This window comes from Helianthus annuus, chromosome 11 (genome assembly GCF_002127325.2).
Source record: "Helianthus annuus cultivar XRQ/B chromosome 11, HanXRQr2.0-SUNRISE, whole genome shotgun sequence".
Lineage (NCBI taxonomy): Eukaryota > Viridiplantae > Streptophyta > Magnoliopsida > Asterales > Asteraceae > Helianthus > Helianthus annuus.
Genome location: NC_035443.2, coordinates 13723211 through 13742772, shown reverse-complemented (window position 1 = coordinate 13742772; position 19562 = coordinate 13723211). Strand labels below are relative to the sequence as shown.

Below are 19562 nucleotides of genomic sequence, written 5' to 3'. Positions count from 1 at the left end.
CTGTTCTTGATGTCTATGTCTGCTTATCTATAGTCTTGTTTGTATGGTTAGTTGAGCTGTGTGGTTCTTGTTTAACCGGTGGTTTTGTCAAGATTAATTTGTATATGTGACAGCTTTGTATGTTTTCTCTTGAGAGAAATATTGTTCTAGTTGCAAATTGTATATTTTTGTAATTAATCAGGATTTGTTTGGTTGTGTCTTATAGTCTTGAGTATGTCTTGTTATTCTCAGTCTTGTTCGTTGAATGTATGTGATGTTAGCCCTGTATTTTTTCTCTTGTGTAAGAGATGTGTTTCTGGTTGTGTATATTGCCAGAGTCTGTGTTGGCTATCATTGTTGTCTGGTGCTCATTAGTAATAACAGTTTATCTGTTTTGCTGACTGTCTGTTATAGAGAATTCTTTGATTTGTTGTTGGTGTTTGTGTCTTCTTCAAAGGATCTCTTGTCTCGTACTGTAATTGTCTGGATTCTTAGTATGTTTGAGTTGAAATATTGTTTCTAGAAATCCTTTTCTCTTGATTTATTTCTCTAGGTTGTTGTGTATATGCCTGTTTTGTTAAATCTGTAATGGTTCATACAGATGTATGTTCAGGTTGTGAAGTTTTTTTTTTTTTTTTTTTTTTTTTTTTTGCATAGGAATTTGGTGTTAACCGACATGAATCTCTTTGGGAGGAAAGTGGTGGTTTAGACATGTTTGCCACCTGAATGAAGGGGGCATGTTAAAAATGATATTTTGGGCTGTCATCCAGGTTGCAACATGATCTTATGTGTGATAGGTTGGGTATTATTAACATGCATAGTATATGAATGATGGGGGAATGTTGAAAAATAAGAAATTAATTCATATACTATGGTTATGTTATAATCATTGATCATTCATATGTTATATGTTGGGTTATTGTTACAGGACTCGTTATTAAGTGGGCCTGTGTTAATTGGGCTTGATATAACAGATACATACATTTGGTGAACTTGAGGTTTGTTATGTTGTTTAGTTTGTTATAACAGATACATACATACATTTGTTTAAGTATGGCAGGTTGATTAAAGGTTAAGGGTGCTAGATGTAAACTTTGAGGGACTCCGATCATCTTTTCACATATATTTGGACTGATGTGTAAATGTTAAGGCTGGAAATATAAAAAGCATCAGATGTGCTTGTTACATTAGCTGTCCAGATTAGTTTTCCCCAAATTTTTTCCACTCTCATAGTTTCTCTCATGTGCAAAGGCGATTAGGGTTTCGAGACTCTTCTTTTGTCATCGCAGCTCACTTCTTATCATCTGGACACACATCAGATTTTGAGGGTAACTGATCTGTGGAGATCTGCTGTGATTTGTTCGTCTTGTTGTTAATATTTATCTGTTCATCTCGTTGTTAATCTTGCATATGAGATCTTGATTCTGTGTAGACTAGGTTGTATACTTTCCTATATCTTTCCTGTCTTTGTATTTGAAGATCAACTGATTGTTTAATCAGTCGATCTAAAACATATGTTTGTCAGGTCTTACTCCGTGTAAGATCAAGGGTATTGGTTGGGTGTTTTTGGTTTGGGTTAACTAATAAGAGTTTTACGTTATTTTTATCGCTTATTTTGTGTTCTTTGTTATTTCTGAAATTATGTTGTGCATTCTTCATATCATTTTGACATGGTATCAGAGCCTATAAGGCTCCGATTCTTTGTTCTTCCACTGCTGATAGTGTTCTTCCGCTCATTCGGGTGTTATTCAATTTTTTATTGGGGTTTTTTTTTGAAGTTTAATATGTTGTAAAGGTTTTCAGTTCTAAGTTTATGCTTGTGGTTCATGATATTAAAGTTAAGATCAGATCGACGTGTTGTTTACCTGATTTGACGGTTTTTCCTTGGAGATTTGTAATTCTGAAACCCTAACCTAGGGTTTGTTGAAGAGTCAGGTTACTTCTTTTATCAAATTTGCCTAGGTTTAACTTCTTTGATTCTGTTTTAATGTAAAGAAAAAGAAAATTTGGTGGTGCTGGTGTTATTGCATCAGATTTGACATGTTTAGGACTTCCTCTAAAATTAGAAGAAGACAAAGAGTAATACTGCTGAATTTCTTGGGTTGGTGTCTTCCTTATAGAACCGAAATCTGAAGATACGAGCTATCCAAACAACAAACCCTAACTGAAGATTTGTGTGATTCAGTTCGTTGTTTGGCTGTTAACTACTGTAAGTCTTCTTGACTATTTCTCAGCTGCTAGAGTACTCTGTAAGGCCTTTTTTCTTACCCTTTTGTGATTCTGTCACACGTTTTGTGCATAATGGTAGGTTGTGGTTTATGTGTTGCATTATTTTCCGGTCTAAACTGTGTGACAAAACCAAGATTCTCAACATGATATAATTGTTCTTCATGGTTGTTGACTGTGTGTTTGTATTTCATTGTTGGTATTTGTTGTTTGCGTATTATGTAGGAAATATGTTTTTGTTTAGAAGTCTATTATAATGTATTTTTGGATCTAGTGTTCTTGTTGTCATTGTAGGTTGTGGTTTATATAAAAGATTGATCTCGGTTTTGATTGAATAAAAATTAGTTTTTTTTTATTTTTATAAAACTCTTTGTTGAAATTGGTTATCTCTCAATTTTATCCAAAAATATTTTTTATACGTATATAACTTCTTGAAACATGTTAGTATTGGTGTGTAGGTTGATTCAATAGCTCTGAATCATCTTATTTTCTGTCTTTGACATTGATCTTCAAAAGCTCATGGATGTTGTATGTGTTTGCACATGTTTTTAACTGATTCTTGTATTGTTATGTGAGGTTTTTTTTTGTGTATGTGTTGGTTAGGTTGATAAAATCTATTTTTTTGTTCTTGTGTTTAGATCGGTTGTTTATTTTCTTCTTTTCGTCTGTTATGTTTTGTTCTTTTGTTTTGGATTGTGTGCAGGTATAAATCTTGTAAGGTCTATTCGGATTTTGTGTAACACAAATCCTAAATAAGGTTTGTTGATGGTTGAAAAAGGAGAATGATTGCCTTCTGCTGTTGAAGACCTGCGTTGGTCTCTAAAACTCTTGAAAGTTTTAGGGCAAACTGACCAGAAGTGATCTTTGGTTCTATATATCTGATTTTGTAGTTCTTGTAGACTACATATCTGATATTTGTTGTGGCTTGTGCACCCTCTATAAGATCATTCCTGTCTCTTTTCTTGTATTTTTTGTTTTTGCATCACGTCTAGGCATCCCTGTTTACCGGACTAGTCGGGCTGGCACTTGATCGGGTCTACTTGCTGGTTGCTGCTTTGTCTAGTCTTGTTGTGTTGTTTAATGTTTGTTTGTATCTGTCCTGTTCTGTGCTATTGCTGTTTGTTTTTCTGTTCAGTGTTCTTGCTGGGCTATTGTATTTGTTGTTTATGCGTCTTGTCTTATTCTGTGTATTAGATCAAGTAGGTTTAGGTTTGGCTCCTGTTAAAGACCTGTCCAGGCACTATAAGTGATGAACCTGGAATCTGGAATCTGGAATCTGGACACTGATACAGCTTCGCCTTAGGGTTTTTTGGTTTGCATTTAAACTAATTGTTATCTGTTGCTGTAGTGAGTAGTTATCTGTTTGATAACTTGTTGTTTTCTTGCTTGTTCTCGGTTTGTATTGTTTATTTATCTGCTTTGTTTGTTGGTTTGTTCTATGGAATTTCAGTCTGGTCTGATTCTTTCTCGAGTGTGATTGTATGATTGTAGACTTGTATATTAGATATCTTGGTACCCTTAATCATGAAGGTTTGAAATGTTTGTGTAGTAATGGGCTTGGTTTTCAAAATCTGTCATTACTTGCAATTTGAGCATGTACACTTAGTACTGTTTGTAAGGTTGTTCTAATACGGTTTTCGGAATTTTTAACTTCAAGAGTGTTGCATATGAATTAAACTTGAAGTATTTCTTTAGTGTTGCAAAACTGAATGTTAGATCTTTCTTATTCTTAATGATAGTAGATTACAAGGTTCAAGTATTTTTTGTTGTATGTGTAGTCTATAACTAGGTTGTACCATGTGTGAAAAGTATTGTCTGATATAGAAGTGTGTATTCATTTGTCAATGTAGGTGTGAATCATGTGATTTGTTGTTTTTCAGTCTTTATTCTGAGTTATGTTGTCTTTTGTGAGTCTCTTCTTTGTCGAAAATGTTTCTGGAAGTGCTCTGGTCTTCAAGTGTTTTGTCTTGTTATCTTACTTGCATCTTTGTGTAGAGGATTGCTTTCGTATTCCATCATCTTTGTAGAAAACTAGCTGTGTAATGTGTATTATTCTATATTCATGTGCAACTTGATTGTGTGTATCAGCTTCTCGTATTGAACAAATCTCATTTCTATATGTCGTGGTAATAGAATCTTGTATGTTCATTGTATGCTTCTATATTTTGCAACCATGATTAACTGTTTGTTTCTCGTTCTATTTCTAGGGTTGTATGGTCTTGCGCTTTTGTTAAGTTTAGAAGTGTAAATGTTGTTGATTTGTGGTGTGAATCTTTATCTTGGATCATGTGATTCAATTCTGTTTTTGGACTGTCTTAATGTCTTTTGCTGTATGATTAGTCAAACCATGTGGTTTGTATGTTCTCTAATCTGTTGTATTGCCAAGACTGTTCTTGATGTCTATGTCTGCTTATCTATAGTCTTGTTTGTGTGGTTAGTTGAGCTGTGTGGTTCATGTTTAACTGGTGGTTTTGTCAAGATTAATTTGTATATGTGACAGCTTTGTATGTTTTCTCTTGAGAGAAATATTGTTCTAGTTGCAAATTGTATATTTTGGTAATTAATCAGGATTTGTTTGGCTGTGTCTTATAGTCTTGAGTATGTCTTGTTATTCTCAGCCTTGTTCGTTGAATATATGTGATGTTAGCCCTGTATTTTTTCTCTTGTGTAAGAGATGTGTTTCTGGTTGTGTATATTGCTAGAGTCTGTGTTGGCTATCATTGTTGTCTGGTGCTCATTAGTAATAACAGTTTATCTGTTTTGCTGACTGTCTGTTATAGAGAATTCTTTGATTTGTTGTTGGTGTTTGTGTCTTCTTCAAAGGATCTCTTGTCTCGTATTGTAATTGTCTGGATTCTTAGTATGTCTGAGTTGAAATATTGTTTCTAGAAATCCTTTTCTCTTGATTTATTTCTCTAGGTTGTTGTGTATATGCCTGTTTTGTTAAATCTGTAATGGTTCATACAGATGTATGTTCAGGTTGTGAAGTTTTTTTTTTTTTTTTTTGCATAGGAATTTGGTGTTAACCGACATGAATCTCTTTGGGAGGAAAGTGGTGGTTTAGACATGTTTGCCACCTGAATGAAGGGGGCATGTTAAAAATGATATTTTGGGCTGTCATCCAGGTTGCAACATGATCTTATGTGTGATAGGTTGGGTATTATTAACATGCATAGTATATGAATGATGGGGGAATGTTGAAAAATAAGAAATTAATTCATATACTATGGTTATGTTATAATCATTGATCATTCATATGTTATATGTTGGGTTATTGTTACTGGACTTGTTATTAAGTGGGCCTGTGTTAATTGGGCTTGATATAACAGATACATACATTTGGTGAACTTGAGGTTTGTTATGTTGTTTAGTTTGTTATAACAGATACATACATACATTTGTTTAAGTATGGCAGGTTGATTAAAGGTTAAGGGTGCTAGATGTAAACTTTGAGGGACTCCGATCATCTTTTCACATATATTTGGACTGATGTGTAAATGTTAAGGCTGGAAATATAAAAAGCATCAGATTTGCTTGTTACATTAGCTGTCCAGATTAGTTTCCCCAAATTTTTTCCACTCTCACAGTTTCTCTCATGTGCAAAGGCGATTAGGGTTTCGAGACTCTTCTTTTGTCATCGCAGCTCTCTTCTTATCATCTGGACACACATCAGATTCTGAGGGTAACTGATCTGTGGAGATCTGCTGTGATTTGTTCGTCTTGTTGTTAATATTTATCTGTTCATCTCGTTGTTAATCTCGCATGTGAGATCTTGATTCTGTGTAGACCAGGTTGTATACTTTCCTATATCTTTCCTGTCTTTGTATTTGAAGATCAACTGATTCTTTAATCAGTCGATCTAAAACATATGTTTGTCAGGTCTTACTCCGTGTAAGATCAAGGGTATTGGTTGGGTGTTTTTGGTTTGGGTTAACTAATAAGAGTTTTACGTCATGTTTTATCGCTTATTTTGTGTTCTTTGTTATTTCTGAAATTGTGTTGTGCATTCTTCATATCATTTTGACACTCCACCCACCGTCAACCTCCTTTTAGCTTTCAATGTACAATTACGGTGTAAACCGTAACGTTATTTTGTTGTTGTCTCGATGATGATGAGCGTATCCTCATCTGAGAGTTGTTGTGGAGTAGATGATGTCAGTGAACTTCCGCCGTCACCGGTGTTTTTGCAACCGGTTAGTTCTTGCCGGAAGTTTACCAGAGGGTATTGTATTGCAACCACTTTGATGATGTTTTGGTTTGTTGTGTTTGTAACCGGTATGTTGTGGCCGGAAATTTATCGGACACTGTTGTATTGCAATCGGTTTGATGTTGTGGTTTGGTGTTTTTGTAACTGATTTGGTTTGCCTGAATTTTCTCTGAAACAATTGTATTGCAAACCGTTTAATGATGTCGTCGCTTGGTGTTTTTTCAACCAGTTTGGTGTTGGAATTTTACCCGAGCCCGTTGCATTACAACCGGTTTAATAACCACCTTCCACTCCACCGAGAACAGTTCTCCAACGGCATCCTCCTCTCCCACGCCCCCACCATCGACGACACACTGGATATTTCCCACAAACAAACCGTGAGCTACCCCGGATCCGACCCCACCAAACCACCGTTGTCTCCCTCAGCCACCACCACTCCCGACCGCAAGAGAAAAGTAAACTTTACCGGCCACACCAAACCAAACCGGTTGTAAACACACCACAACACTTAGGTGAGTTAGAAATGGGTAATGTTATTGTTTTCATGGAAGGGAAGAAGACATGGACAACATCAACCATTAAAATATAACATAAATCGAATAATAAGAATAAACTTAAGTTATAATCATAGTTAAAATTAAAAAAAAAAAATAGAAGAATAATAAATAGTATTTGTTGAAAGAACAGAAGAAAGGTATGATGTACTTATCTTTCGCAATTGTGATCTCAATGAGAGAGATGGTTCTTTATTGTTGGTTAAATGTTGAAAGTGTAGGTGTGGTGGTGGGAAGTAACGATTTGGCCATTTGGATTAAGTGTTGATGGGTGTGGAGAAAATATTTTTTAGAGTAATTGTGGAAAATGTGAACGTAATTTGGACTTTTATTGATTAAATCTTCAAGTTAATCTTCTTACTAAAATGGCATGTATATTGATTACAGTTTTAAGTTAATTTGATTTTCACCTTGAATTTTTGATGGTGTGTTTGATTTTCAAGAGTAATTGTGTGCAAATGAGGCTTCTAATCATTTTATACACAGGTAAGATGTTAACCAGCCACGTCAGTCCACACATGTTAAGCCACATCAGCAATATTTTAACCTAGTTAGTGTTTTTTTTAACATGGGAGTATTTTACAAACAAAAGTGAATAGTTCGGATTATTATTGGTGATTAAATGAGTTGGGATTATTATTGGCCAATAACAGTGAGTTGGGATTATTTATTTCCAATTTGCCAATAAAGTATAAACTTTCAATTGTAAAAATCAACACCTAATATATATTTTTTTAGGGGAATTGGCCTGTAATAATCACACCTAGACCTTATTGGCCATTAATAATCCCACCTCAGAATATTCCCCCACCAGTCCCACCTTTCACCTATTTATTTCACCTTTTAAAAATCAAACTTTTCTTTCCTTTCTAATTTACCGTTTCGAGGCAAGTTTTACATCAATGAACTCGTATCGTCGTTCTAATCAAAAGCCCTAAAAAATCTGTTTGTAATTTGGAAAAAAGCTTAACTCCGTTAAGTTTTTTTAACGGGGGACCATTGTAGGGAAAATAGATGAAAGGTGGGACTGGTGTGGGGAATATTCTGAGGTGGGATTATTAATGGCCAATAAGGTGTAGGTGGGATTATTACAGGCCAATTTCCCTTTTTTTATTAAAAGTAAATAAAATAAATCAATTAAGGTTAGATATTTTTCAATTTAAATAAAATACATGAAAAAAACTAAATCGTATATTAAAAATAAAAAAAATACACAAAACAAACAATTTTAAATGCACGGGAAATTAGAAAGGAAAGAAAAGTTGATTTTTTTTCAAGGCACTGTTATAAAAAAATTAAATGAGAAAAATGTGACAAAACCCAAATTCTTAATCTTGAAATGTAAGCCACTAGCAAACTTATTTATCTATCTTGAGTTGTCTTGGCCCGCGTAGGCACTAGCCAAGGGCTACGCGCCCTGTGATAGACCAAAAATTTTGATTTTTAATTAATTTTAATGAAAATAAAGGTATCCAGGGTCCGTTTTCGCGTATGAGGTGTATTTTAGAACATATTGGGGCATTTAAATATATTTTAGGGTATCGAAAATATTTAGGAGGGTTGTTATACATAGTACGGCTGCCACATAACATGAGATGAAAAGTTGTTCCGCATCCTCTTCGGCCTCACCACAGAATCTGCACAACGTAGAACCGTGAAAGATGTTTCGTTTGTGCAACCCTTTAAGAGTGGGCAGCCTATCTTGAAGCCCACACCAACCGAAAAAGTTCAATTTTTTCGGAACCCACTTTATCCATTCGAACGGACAGAAGGGTACCAAGTACCTCTAGAGAAGATTGCGGCACGATGCAACGGAGAAAACACCATCTTTCCTGGGTTCCCATGCCCATTTATCCTTGTCTGCCGTAGTTGTCAATCCACTGATGAGGGCATTAATCTGAGATAACTGGTCTTTCTCCAAGTTTGAAATCGGAGCTCTCTTCCACTCCCATCCTGTTAAACGCGAAGCTATTGAAATGTTTTTCTGTTGTTCCAAACAAAATAAATCTGGGTATTTGTCTTTTAAAAAACAGTTTCCTATCCAAAAGTCGATCCAAAACCTTATCGAGGTGCCATTTTTTACTTTTCCTTTGATCAAAAGCCCGGGTGTTATGTTTAGTTCGTTAAAATCCTTCTCTACTTTACAAATCACACTCCAAGTAGCTGATAAACCTGTTTGAACTGGGAGGTATGACCAGGAGGACGCATTATGGTGAATCGTTGAGATCGCCCTTTGCCACAAACTGCCTTCTTCTTGTTTAAACCTCCACCACCATTTTATTAAAAGACTGATGTTCATATCTCTTAACGAATCCAAACCAAGCCCACCTTTTTCAATTGGCCCAATTGTTTTTTCCCAACAGATCCATGCCGTTTTTGCCTTCTCCTCATCCCCCCCCCCCACCAAGAAAAACCGCCTCCTGATGGCTTCCAAAATTTCAAGGATGCGTTTTGGAGCTTTGAAAATGGAGAAAAAAATACAACGGGAGACTATCTAAGACGGATTTTACTAGAGTCAATCTACCACCAAAAGAAAGTATCTTTGATTTCCATTTGGACAATCTTGTTTTAAAAATATCCACCACTCCTTTCCAGTGCTTCGAGTGGTTCATGTTGGCACCCACCAAAAGGCCAAGGTATTTGCAAGGAAAATTCCCGATTGTGCACCTTATTGAGTTGGCCGTATTCTCCACCAAAGCGTCCTCCACCCCTATCCTATATAAACTTGATTTATTATGATTAATTTTTAAACCCGAGATGAGATGGAAACACCTCATAAGACGACAGATGTTATGGATATTGTCTTTGTCCCACTCTCCGATGAAGACCACATCATCAGCGTACATTAGATGAGTTAGGTTCGGATCGTTATTGGGGAGTTGTAGTCCTCGATAACTTCCCAAATCCTTAGCCTTTGAGATAAAACCCGTTAAGGCTTCCATTGCGATGATAAAGATGAAAGGGGATAGGGGATCTCCTTGACGGACACCCCGATAACATTAGATGAGTTAGGTTCGGACCGTTATTGGGGAGTTGTAGTCCTCGATAACTTCCCAGATCCTTAGCCTTTGAGATAAAACCCGTTAAGGCTTCCATTGCGATGATAAAGATGAAAGGGGATAGGGGATCTCCTTGACGGACACCCCGATAACATTGGAACTCAAGTGTAGGGGAGCCATTCACTAATACCGATGTTCTAGAGGAGACTAAGATACCATGTACCCAGCTTCTCCATTTAGAAGGGAATCCCATTTGTTGAAAAACAGTGTCAATGAAATCCCAATTAATGGAATCATAAGCTTTCTCTATATCAATCTTGAATAAAAAAGCTTGGCGTTTAGCCTTTTTCGCCCAAGAGATTGTTTCATTTAGTATTAAAGGGCCATCAAGTATGTTCCGATTAGCCAAGAAGCCAGATTGAAATTCCGTAACAACGGAACTCACCACCCTCTTTATTCTATTGGCGAGGACTTTTGAAATAACTTTGGAGATAATCCCGATAAGACTAATCGGCCGAAAATCATGGAAAGTAATCGGATCTAAAGTCTTGGGAATTAAAGCCAGGAATGATGAACCACAACCTCTTCAAATTGTCCCATCCTCATGAAACTTATTCATGACGTTTTGCAAATCATCTTTAAATAATTCCCAAAAATGTTTGATGAAACCAAAATTGAAACCGTCCGGTCCTGAGGCTCGATCACTACCGCACTCCCAAACTGCGTCTTTGATTTCATGTAGGCCGAAAGGAGCCACCAAAGAATTAGCTTCCTCCGCGGATAATTGTCTCATATTAGGATATAAATATTTAAAAATGTAAAGACTAGATTATAAATGTATAAAATAAATAAAAGAACTCCCAATTGTGTTTCTTGCTTTTAAAAAAAATGGAAACTACGAGTCACACACAAACAAACAACAACTAGTTCTATACCCGTCCGGTGGACGGGTACCTCAAGGTCATCATGACGTATACCTCTTTATTGCAATGTAAATAAAAACAATTTGACTAGGTACTTATGTCAGTTGACGGGCTATATTCGCGAGTTTGGCGGGTATTTATGTAACGCTCGTGAGTTTGGCCCTTACACGGATGCTTTATTAATTATTATATGGGGTTAGCAACTATTCATGAATAATAGCTATAAAGTTAAAAGTGGGTTACAACTAAAATTTAAGAAACCTTTTGTATACAAATTAACATTCTGTGTACAAATATAAACATATCAAAGTATATTGCAAAAAAGTTAGAAACGTTTAGACAAAATGTTCCAGGTCAACCCAACTAAAATCTGTTTGACTTGTATCCAAATTGCCCTCTTTAAGGCTAATGCACAATTGCACATCACCCTTATGTGTTGATGAAGCCATCCAAAGTCCAAACACATCTTCCTGCAAGTCAACATCACATCATCATCATTTTCCACAGTATTTTATCCAAACATAATATATGCCGTCCTCACTGTAATACTCTTGAGAAGTGGTACAACATTTCATGTTTAGAAAAGTATTTATATGCAAAAGGTTTAGAATGGTCATACCTTTAATTCTAGGTTTGGAGCATTAACATCAGCCTAATATGTCTCTCTCTAATTTGAGTCAATGTTATCCTAAACACTCATAAGTTCAGCCCCCCCCATAGCGATGTAGATCATAAATCTGGGACATATAAGCAATCGATGAAATTGATGAAATTAGTATCAACCATAACTCCATACATACTGTATTGTACGTTAAGAACAGAGCATAAGAAACATAGTGTTTGGGGAACAATCAAAGATTGTAATTCTAAGGTAATTGTTATGATAGGAACTTAAGAAGCATTCATACCAAAGCAACTGCAAGAATTCTTGCACTTTCAGATCCCTTTTATATCACCGGCAGAACCTTAACCATCAGAAATAATTAGCATCCAAACAGTGATTAGGATCAAACTTCCACAAGAAAAAAAGCACAAATTTTCACACAAAGCATGATACTTTTATGATCAAAAAGGTGTCTGGATGTGTGTTTTCAAAAATGAAAATCAGTTTTTTTTTACAAACTTTTAACAAAAAACTGTATATTTTCACCTTTAGTAACCATAAAATCAAAACCAATTGTTGATCAAGATATTACACTGCTTCAACTTGTTCTTTGAATGAGGTAATGGCTGCAAGAAAGAGCATAGTTTTGAAAACCATCTATTGATTTATAGTTATATTTTAAACTAAAACAGAAAATACTAACCGCTGATCAAATTGAACAAATAATTTGAACATGAACATACAGATGAACAGAACATTAGCTTTCATATACACCCAACTTTTTTTTCTTACAACAGAAAAAACAAACATCAAAACTTTATTCTTCTTTATGAATTTGCTCCGGTTCCACACTTGCCATGGCATGCTTGAATCGTGAAATACTTTAATTGTGTGTTGAATGGTGAATCAGTTTCGGAAATTGATTCTCTAAAAACCCTGGAATGCTTGAATCGTGAATCACAAATTAGAACTGAAAAAACAGAAACAGTTAAAACCAATTGATGGATTCGTGAGTTCAATTTGACTAATGAATCCAAAACTTTAGCCATCAATCTCTAAGGCTTGAATCATATATTGATTTCAAGAATCTATGATAAAAAAATAATGAAAGAGTGAAAAACTATAGGAAACTTACCGAGTCCCTAGAGACAACATCGATCCTCAGTGATGCATACCCCTTCGTTTGCGCTACTGATGCACATCCCTTCAAGGAAAAATCGAGAAGCAGAGATCTGTTCAGAGATCTAGAGGCTGACCAGATAGAGAGAGAGACAAAAGCATGCAAGGTTGAAAGGGAATTATAAGGATGAAGATCCGAAACCACGATTGCTAGAATTAAGGGTTAGAAGGTGGTTTTTGGTAACCACAGGATTGTAAAACCTCTGTAAACTGCTGCTTCTAGAAGAAAAATGTGATTTTAAAGGGTCAGGATTAAAAGATATGGACTTTGAATGGTCAAGATCATCCTAAAAAACAGTTGAGATTAATGGGAACATTAGTATATAGAATTTCCACTTGTTTAGGACGGATCCCATACTACCCCCCATAAACTGAAAATCCATAACCGCATCAGTTATTTCATGTGGATCGTGGGTTTTATGAGAAAGTCAAAGTGAACAAAAAAAACCTCCCCTTCTTTTTCTGAATTATAAGGGTCAGGATTTAATTTCATCTTCATCCAATGGCTGAGATTACATTTTGTTCCCTTTAACTTTAAGGGGAACATAAGAATAGATAATTCAAACCCTACTTTCACTTTCGTCGTGAAAGGTTCAACCAATTTGGACCCATTCTTTCTTTTACGTATTTCTTTTCAATTCAATGTTTCAAGTTTGACCCTTGAATATTTCAGCTTACCAAAAGTCCCCTCATTAGTCATTAACAAATTTAAACGCAAAAATTGACCTTATATAAACTTATAAGCTTTTCGGTCAGAATTGCCTTCCAAAATTCAAAGTTCCCGCGTTTTTTAATCGTCATACCTACCATTAAAAAGTTGGTGATTATTCAAATAAATGAACAGGAGATTAGTTTTCAGAAAAATATATATCATTCGTGGTTGTCAAAGGAAGATCTCACAATCACCAATCTGTACAACAGTCGTTTATTCAATTCACAGAAATCTTTCTTCTTTCGTTTCATCGTCTTCATCTGATATTTCAGAAGGTATAATTCCATAACCACTTATGTGTAAATATATTAGTTGTGTGTACATATATAGATGTATGTATATGTGTGGACGTGTAGTGTGCCTGGGCGGGCCGACTCTCACCGACCCCTCCTTGGCTCCCACCCCGAGCACCCTAATAACCTAGATCATACCAGAGTAATTTTATTTTTGTCTCATTTTGTTCAGGATTAAGGGATAAAGTTACAACTGCATTCCAAACAAGATCTACAACAAATATGGCAATGAACATGGATCATTCATCGAAAGATTTGGTAAACGAAGTTGAGCATGTTGAAATGCTCGATGCCTCTTTCGATGCTTATGGAGGAGTTATCATAAACATTAAAAATGACATGGATGAAAATGTTTTTACCGCTTTACTTCAAACATCAATATCCCAATGGAAGCAGCAGGTAATTTACATATTTCTATGTCTTCCAAAGTATTAGTCTAATGTTCAATTGGAAGCTCTGATTTATTAAATATATATCTTGCAGGGCAAGAAAGGCGTGTGGCTTAAATTGTCTCTAGAACTTGTAAATCTTGTTAAACCTGCGGTAAAGGTAAATACACTGCGCTATATAGTTAAGGATTTAATGTTGACTTTTAGATTCAAAACAAATGTTTGACTTTGATTTTTTTTTGTTGACTCATTCAGGAAGGATTTTGGTACCATCACGCTGAACCAACATACGTTATGCTCGTGTATTGGATTCCTGAAACGAATCATACCCTCCCGCCAAATGCTTCACATCGAGTTGGTGTTGCTTCTTTTGTTTTAAACGACAAAGGGGAGGTACGCTTTCTTAATTTTTTTTTTTTTAAAAATATTTCACTAGGAGAGATGATGCATAAAACTATGAAAGTATACTTTTCATGTAAAATTAATTTTCATCATTTCATGCTTTAGATTCTTGTGGTTCAAGAGAAAAGTGGAGTGTTTAAAGGCTCAGGCGTCTGGAAATTACCAACCGGTACTGTCGAGGAGGTATGCAAAAATATTTATTCTATTTCTTGGGTCGGGTTGGGTCAAGTCCAGTTTCGACCCATTAAACACTCCTACTTGCATTTCCTTATTATTATTGTTATTCTATTTACAGGGGGAAGATATAAGTGTAGCTGCCATAAGGGAAGTGAAAGAAGAGGCTGGAGTATGTATTTTGGACTATTAACATTTTGTCAAGTGAATTATAATATTTAAGAATATGATTTTAATTTATCTAATAACTGTTTTTTTATTATCGTTATTTTCTCCAGATCGATACAGAATTCGTAGAAGTTCTTGCATTCAGGTTAGAAGCGTACTAAACATCGTTCATTTTTTAAAGCAATATTTTGAAGTCTTTAATCTTAGTTTATATATTAATTAATGAATTACAGGCAAAGTCACAAATCATTTTTTAGCAAGTCGGATCTCATGTTCGTGTGTATGTTAAAACCAACGTCATTTGACATCGAAAAGCAAGATTCTGAGATTGAAGCGGCACAGGTAATTAACCACTGCATCCTCTCTTTAATCCATCTATTAATTAACTTATTTAATAATAATTAGAACCATTCTTATATGTTCTTCCTTGCAGTGGATGCCGGTTGAAGAATACGCCGATCAACCCTTTATAAAGGAGCACAAATCTTTTGATTACATTGCTAAAATATGCATAGCAAAAAAAGATGACAAATATGTTGGATTTTCTCCATTGCTTACAACATCTGCCACATCAGCCAAAAAGAACTATTTGTATTCCAATTATCAACTGGAGCAGTAATCTCTTATCTGATGCTTGCATTCAACATGACCCTAATAATAATTAATGATATATATTAGTTGCGTTTTATCTTTTAACCTTTTATGTATTCACTTTCTGATAATTAAGATATGTTCTATATTGTTCTATTATTATAAACTTTTACAAAAGGGCTTGCAGTCTAGCAATACCAAATAGATGTGTACTCAAGGTGTTGCTACGCAACTACCCAAGTGGTTGAGTGTTCTAGTCCCATACCGGACATTGGTGTAGATTTAGGAGTAGGTTTAGAGAGTGTGTGAATTAGTCGTTTTAAAACAAATAACAAATTATAAAATTGACTCATAGACTCGGGGGTCATGTTTGCATGCATCTGAGGTCTGTTAAGACATTAAAACAAACAAATTATAAAATTGACTCATTGACTCAGGGGTCATGTTTGCATGCATCTGAGGTCTATTAAGACATATAAACTCAAAATTATATTATTATTATTATTGTTATTATTATTGTTATTATTATTGTTGTTATTATCATTATCGTTATCGTTATGGTTATTGTTATGGTTATTGTTATGGTTATTGTTATTGTTATTGTTATTGTTCTTGTTGTTGTTCTTGTTCTTGTTCTTGTTATTGTTCTTGTTATTGTTGTTGTTATTGTTATTACCGTCGGAGCGTCAAGGGACAACAGAGGTTACCCCTTCTATCACTATAGGTCCGCTCCTATCTGCACTATATAATCTAGATGATCATCACTAAGAAAATTATAATTTTCCAAAACGTTCTTCATTCTCTTATACTTTCTGTGTTCTCGAATTGCATCGTGTTCTTGTGATTGATCCGACCATTTACCACCAACATAGTGGTATCAGAGCAAAATCCAGGAGGAAAAGGATCCTTTATTTCATCAATAATCAATCCACACTCTATTCACTCACAAATCGAAAACACAAAATACTACACTCGCCGTCCACAACTGTCTCAAAAACTCTGTTTCTATTGCTGATGCAAGATACGTGAAAGAGACAAGGCTGTTTTGGACAGTTCCAACACATTATTATCGATGGGTGTAAGAGTTACTTTGGAAACGGAAGTAGTATTCGGTTCTGGATTGATTCTTAGGCCACTTCTACACCGTTTAAAGATTTGTACCCCGCCCTATAATCGTTGGAAGTAGTCAAAGACTACCTGGTCCTTGATTGTTACTTATGTGAAGACAACATCATAACGTGGCACTGGAGATGGATGCACGACCCGGTGGAACAAAATGAGGCATTAGAATTAGCCAATATTGAATCAATTCTAGCCCAAGTTCAGGTTTCATCTAGCAATGACCGTTGGATATGGGCTGGAGATAAGGATGGGTCCTTCTCGGTCAAATATGTGAAACATCTCCTGAACTCCTCACTTCAGCCAAGTGGTTTTATCATGAATTGGATTAGGTTCCGTCCAAGGTAAACTTACTAGGGTGGGGCGCAGAGATGGAAAGAACCACTACCCTATGTGGTCTTTCAGACCGAAACATCCACCCAGGGTTCCACTGAATGCAGGTTCCGTGGCGAAGGTGATGAGACCATGGCTCATTTGTTGACATCATTTTATATATGGCAGCTAGGATATGGCAATGGGGGTCTTCGTGGTGCAAAATCGCCAACATTCTTGCCTTCTCGGTTCGAGACTTACTGGAATATCACAAATACGCTAAGTTGCCAAAGGACAAAGCAAAAGTGGTGCAGGCAATCATCCTGACGTCCTGTTGGTAAATCCGGAGAGCTAGAAACCGTTTGATTTTTTATGCGAAACCAATTGCGGAGTTTGAAAGAAAACTCAGTGGGGGCCGAACTCTCAAAATCCGAATCGGTTGGGGCTGGACACTTACTAATCCAATTTCTTAGACCACCTGTAGTGGGGCGTGGTTTTTAAATAAATTGAAAAAAAATGCCCCAAAACGCCGGACCCCCTTTACATGGGGCGTTATTGGGCGTGTTTTTTGAAAAAAAGGGTTTGGCGTTTTAATTAAAACGCTATGTACATATTTGCTTAACCAATCACCTTTGAGCATGGCCTAACAACTTTTGAGAACCCCCACTTTTGCAATAAATTAAATATAATATTGGAGGATGGTCTGACAACTTTTGAGTTAACCCCCAATTTAATTAAAAAAATAATAATTGGAAGGGGCGTTATTGGGCATTATTCCCACTACGCCACTTTTGCAACAACACCCCATGCTGACTGGGATGACACCTGTCGGATAATGGCCCATGGTGGGGGCATTATTTTTCTTAACCACTACGGGTGGTCTTAAACTGAAAAAACTTTTCGATAACTTTTAGTAAAATTAACACTATGAGCAAAAAACCAGTGAGGGCCTGTGAAATTTTAAGAAACAACTAACAATAGCAGATTAACACAACAAATAGTGACAAAACAGGTGACAAAACTCTTATTAAACCAACCCAAAATATTTGCCCCCCAAAATACCCAAATGATCTTACAACTGTAAGATCTAATCAACCACAAGTACAACAGTACAAAGATGATCATCCACTGATGATCATCAGAACAAGAATACAACAATAACAGAAGAATAATCTCTCTAACTTCAGAAGAGAGATTATTCGTACAAACCCTAGAAGGTTACAACAACAAGAGAGAGAAAGTGATCTGATCAACTGAGCTAATCAACAAAGACCAAAACCTTAAATAGCATGTAACTTGATAACTTCAACTTTAATCCAGAACTTTAAAGAATCAGCACATCTAGTCCCTGTATTTACACAAAACCCCTTGAAGATATTTTGCATCTGTAACAACCCAACAACTAAACATAAACGTTAGTTAAGCCCAATAACAGATCCAATAACAAACCAATAACAGCCCAAACCAATGAAGGATGAAATATATAAGCCCAATAGGCAATATTTTTAACATCCCCCCCTTCATTCAATTGATTTAAACATGTCAACTAAACCAAGTTGCTTACAAAACAATTCATGCTGATCAACATTAAGTCCTTTCGTTAGAATATCAGCAAGCTGACTTTCTGAATCAACTTTGACAGTCCTTATAAGACCATCAGCCACTTTTTCTCTCAAAAAATGTAAATCCAACTCAAAGTGTGTCGTTCTTTCATGAAACACAGGATTAGCTGCTATTGAAATAGCAGCTTGACTATCACAGTTTAAAGACATAGGTAAATCACAACTAACATTCAACTCAGACAACAAATTTTTCAACCACATAAGCTCACAAGTAGCAGAGCACATAGCTCTATACTCTGCTTTTGCAGTTGAACGTGCAACAATAGTCTGTTTCTTGCTTTTCCAAGAAACAAGACATGAACCTAAGAAAACACAATATCCAGTAACAGACTTACGAGTATTCAAACACTTTGCCCAGTCTGAATCAGCATCTGGAACTTGGAGGTCTATTATGTGTATTGGTGTTGACCTTGCAGGATCAAATGTCTTGCTTACTCATCTGATTAAAGGGTCGATTGGAAACGGAAGTAGTATTCGGTTCTGGATTGATTCTTAGGCCACTTCTGCACCGTTTAAAGATTTGTACCCCGCCCTATAATCGTTGGAAGTAGTCAAAGACTACGTGGTCCGTGATTGTTACATATGTGAAGACAACATCACTACGTGGCACTGGAGATGGATGCATGACACGGTGGAACAAAATGAAGCGTCAGAATTAGCCAATATTGAATCAATCTAGCCCAAGTTCAGGTTTCATCTAGCAATGACCGTTGGATATGGGCTGGAGATAAGGATGGGTCCTTCTCGGTCAAATATGTGAAACATCTCCTGAACTCCTCACTTCAGCCAAGTGGTTTTATCATGAATTGGATTAGGTTCCGTCCAAGGTAAACTTACTAGGGTGGGGCGCAGAGATGGAAAGAACCACTACCCTATGTGGTCTTTCAGACCGAAACATCCACCCAGGGTTCCACTGAATGCAGGTTCCGTGGCGAAGGTGATGAGACCATGGCTCATTTGTTGACATCATTTTATATATGGCAGCTAGGATATGGCAATGGGGGTCTTCGTGGTGCAAAATCGCCAACATTCTTGCCTTCTCGGTTCGAGACTTACTGGAATATCACAAATACGCTAAGTTGCCAAAGGACAAAGCAAAAGTGGTGCAG

At 36.1% G+C, this 19562-nt stretch overlaps 1 protein-coding gene and 1 long non-coding RNA gene across 2 annotated transcripts; both read left to right on the top strand.

The window, feature by feature from the left end:
* The first annotated feature begins 320 nt into the window (after nt 1-320).
* LOC110889676 lies at nt 321-6173 on the top strand. The gene is made up of 2 exons (XR_002563841.2): nt 321-2188; nt 5218-6173. It is a non-coding gene; the product is annotated as an uncharacterized LOC110889676 (long non-coding RNA).
* Nucleotides 6174-13506: 7333 nt separating this feature from the next.
* LOC110889678 (nudix hydrolase 2) lies at nt 13507-15505 on the top strand. The gene is made up of 9 exons (XM_022137242.2): nt 13507-13658; nt 13849-14075; nt 14160-14225; nt 14321-14458; nt 14573-14650; nt 14763-14813; nt 14920-14954; nt 15043-15151; nt 15243-15505. The coding sequence occupies exons 1-9, from the start codon at nt 13508-13510 to the stop codon at nt 15426-15428; spliced, it is 1041 nt and encodes a 346-aa protein (XP_021992934.2). The 5' UTR covers nt 13507; the 3' UTR covers nt 15429-15505.
* Nucleotides 15506-19562: the final 4057 nt, after the last annotated feature.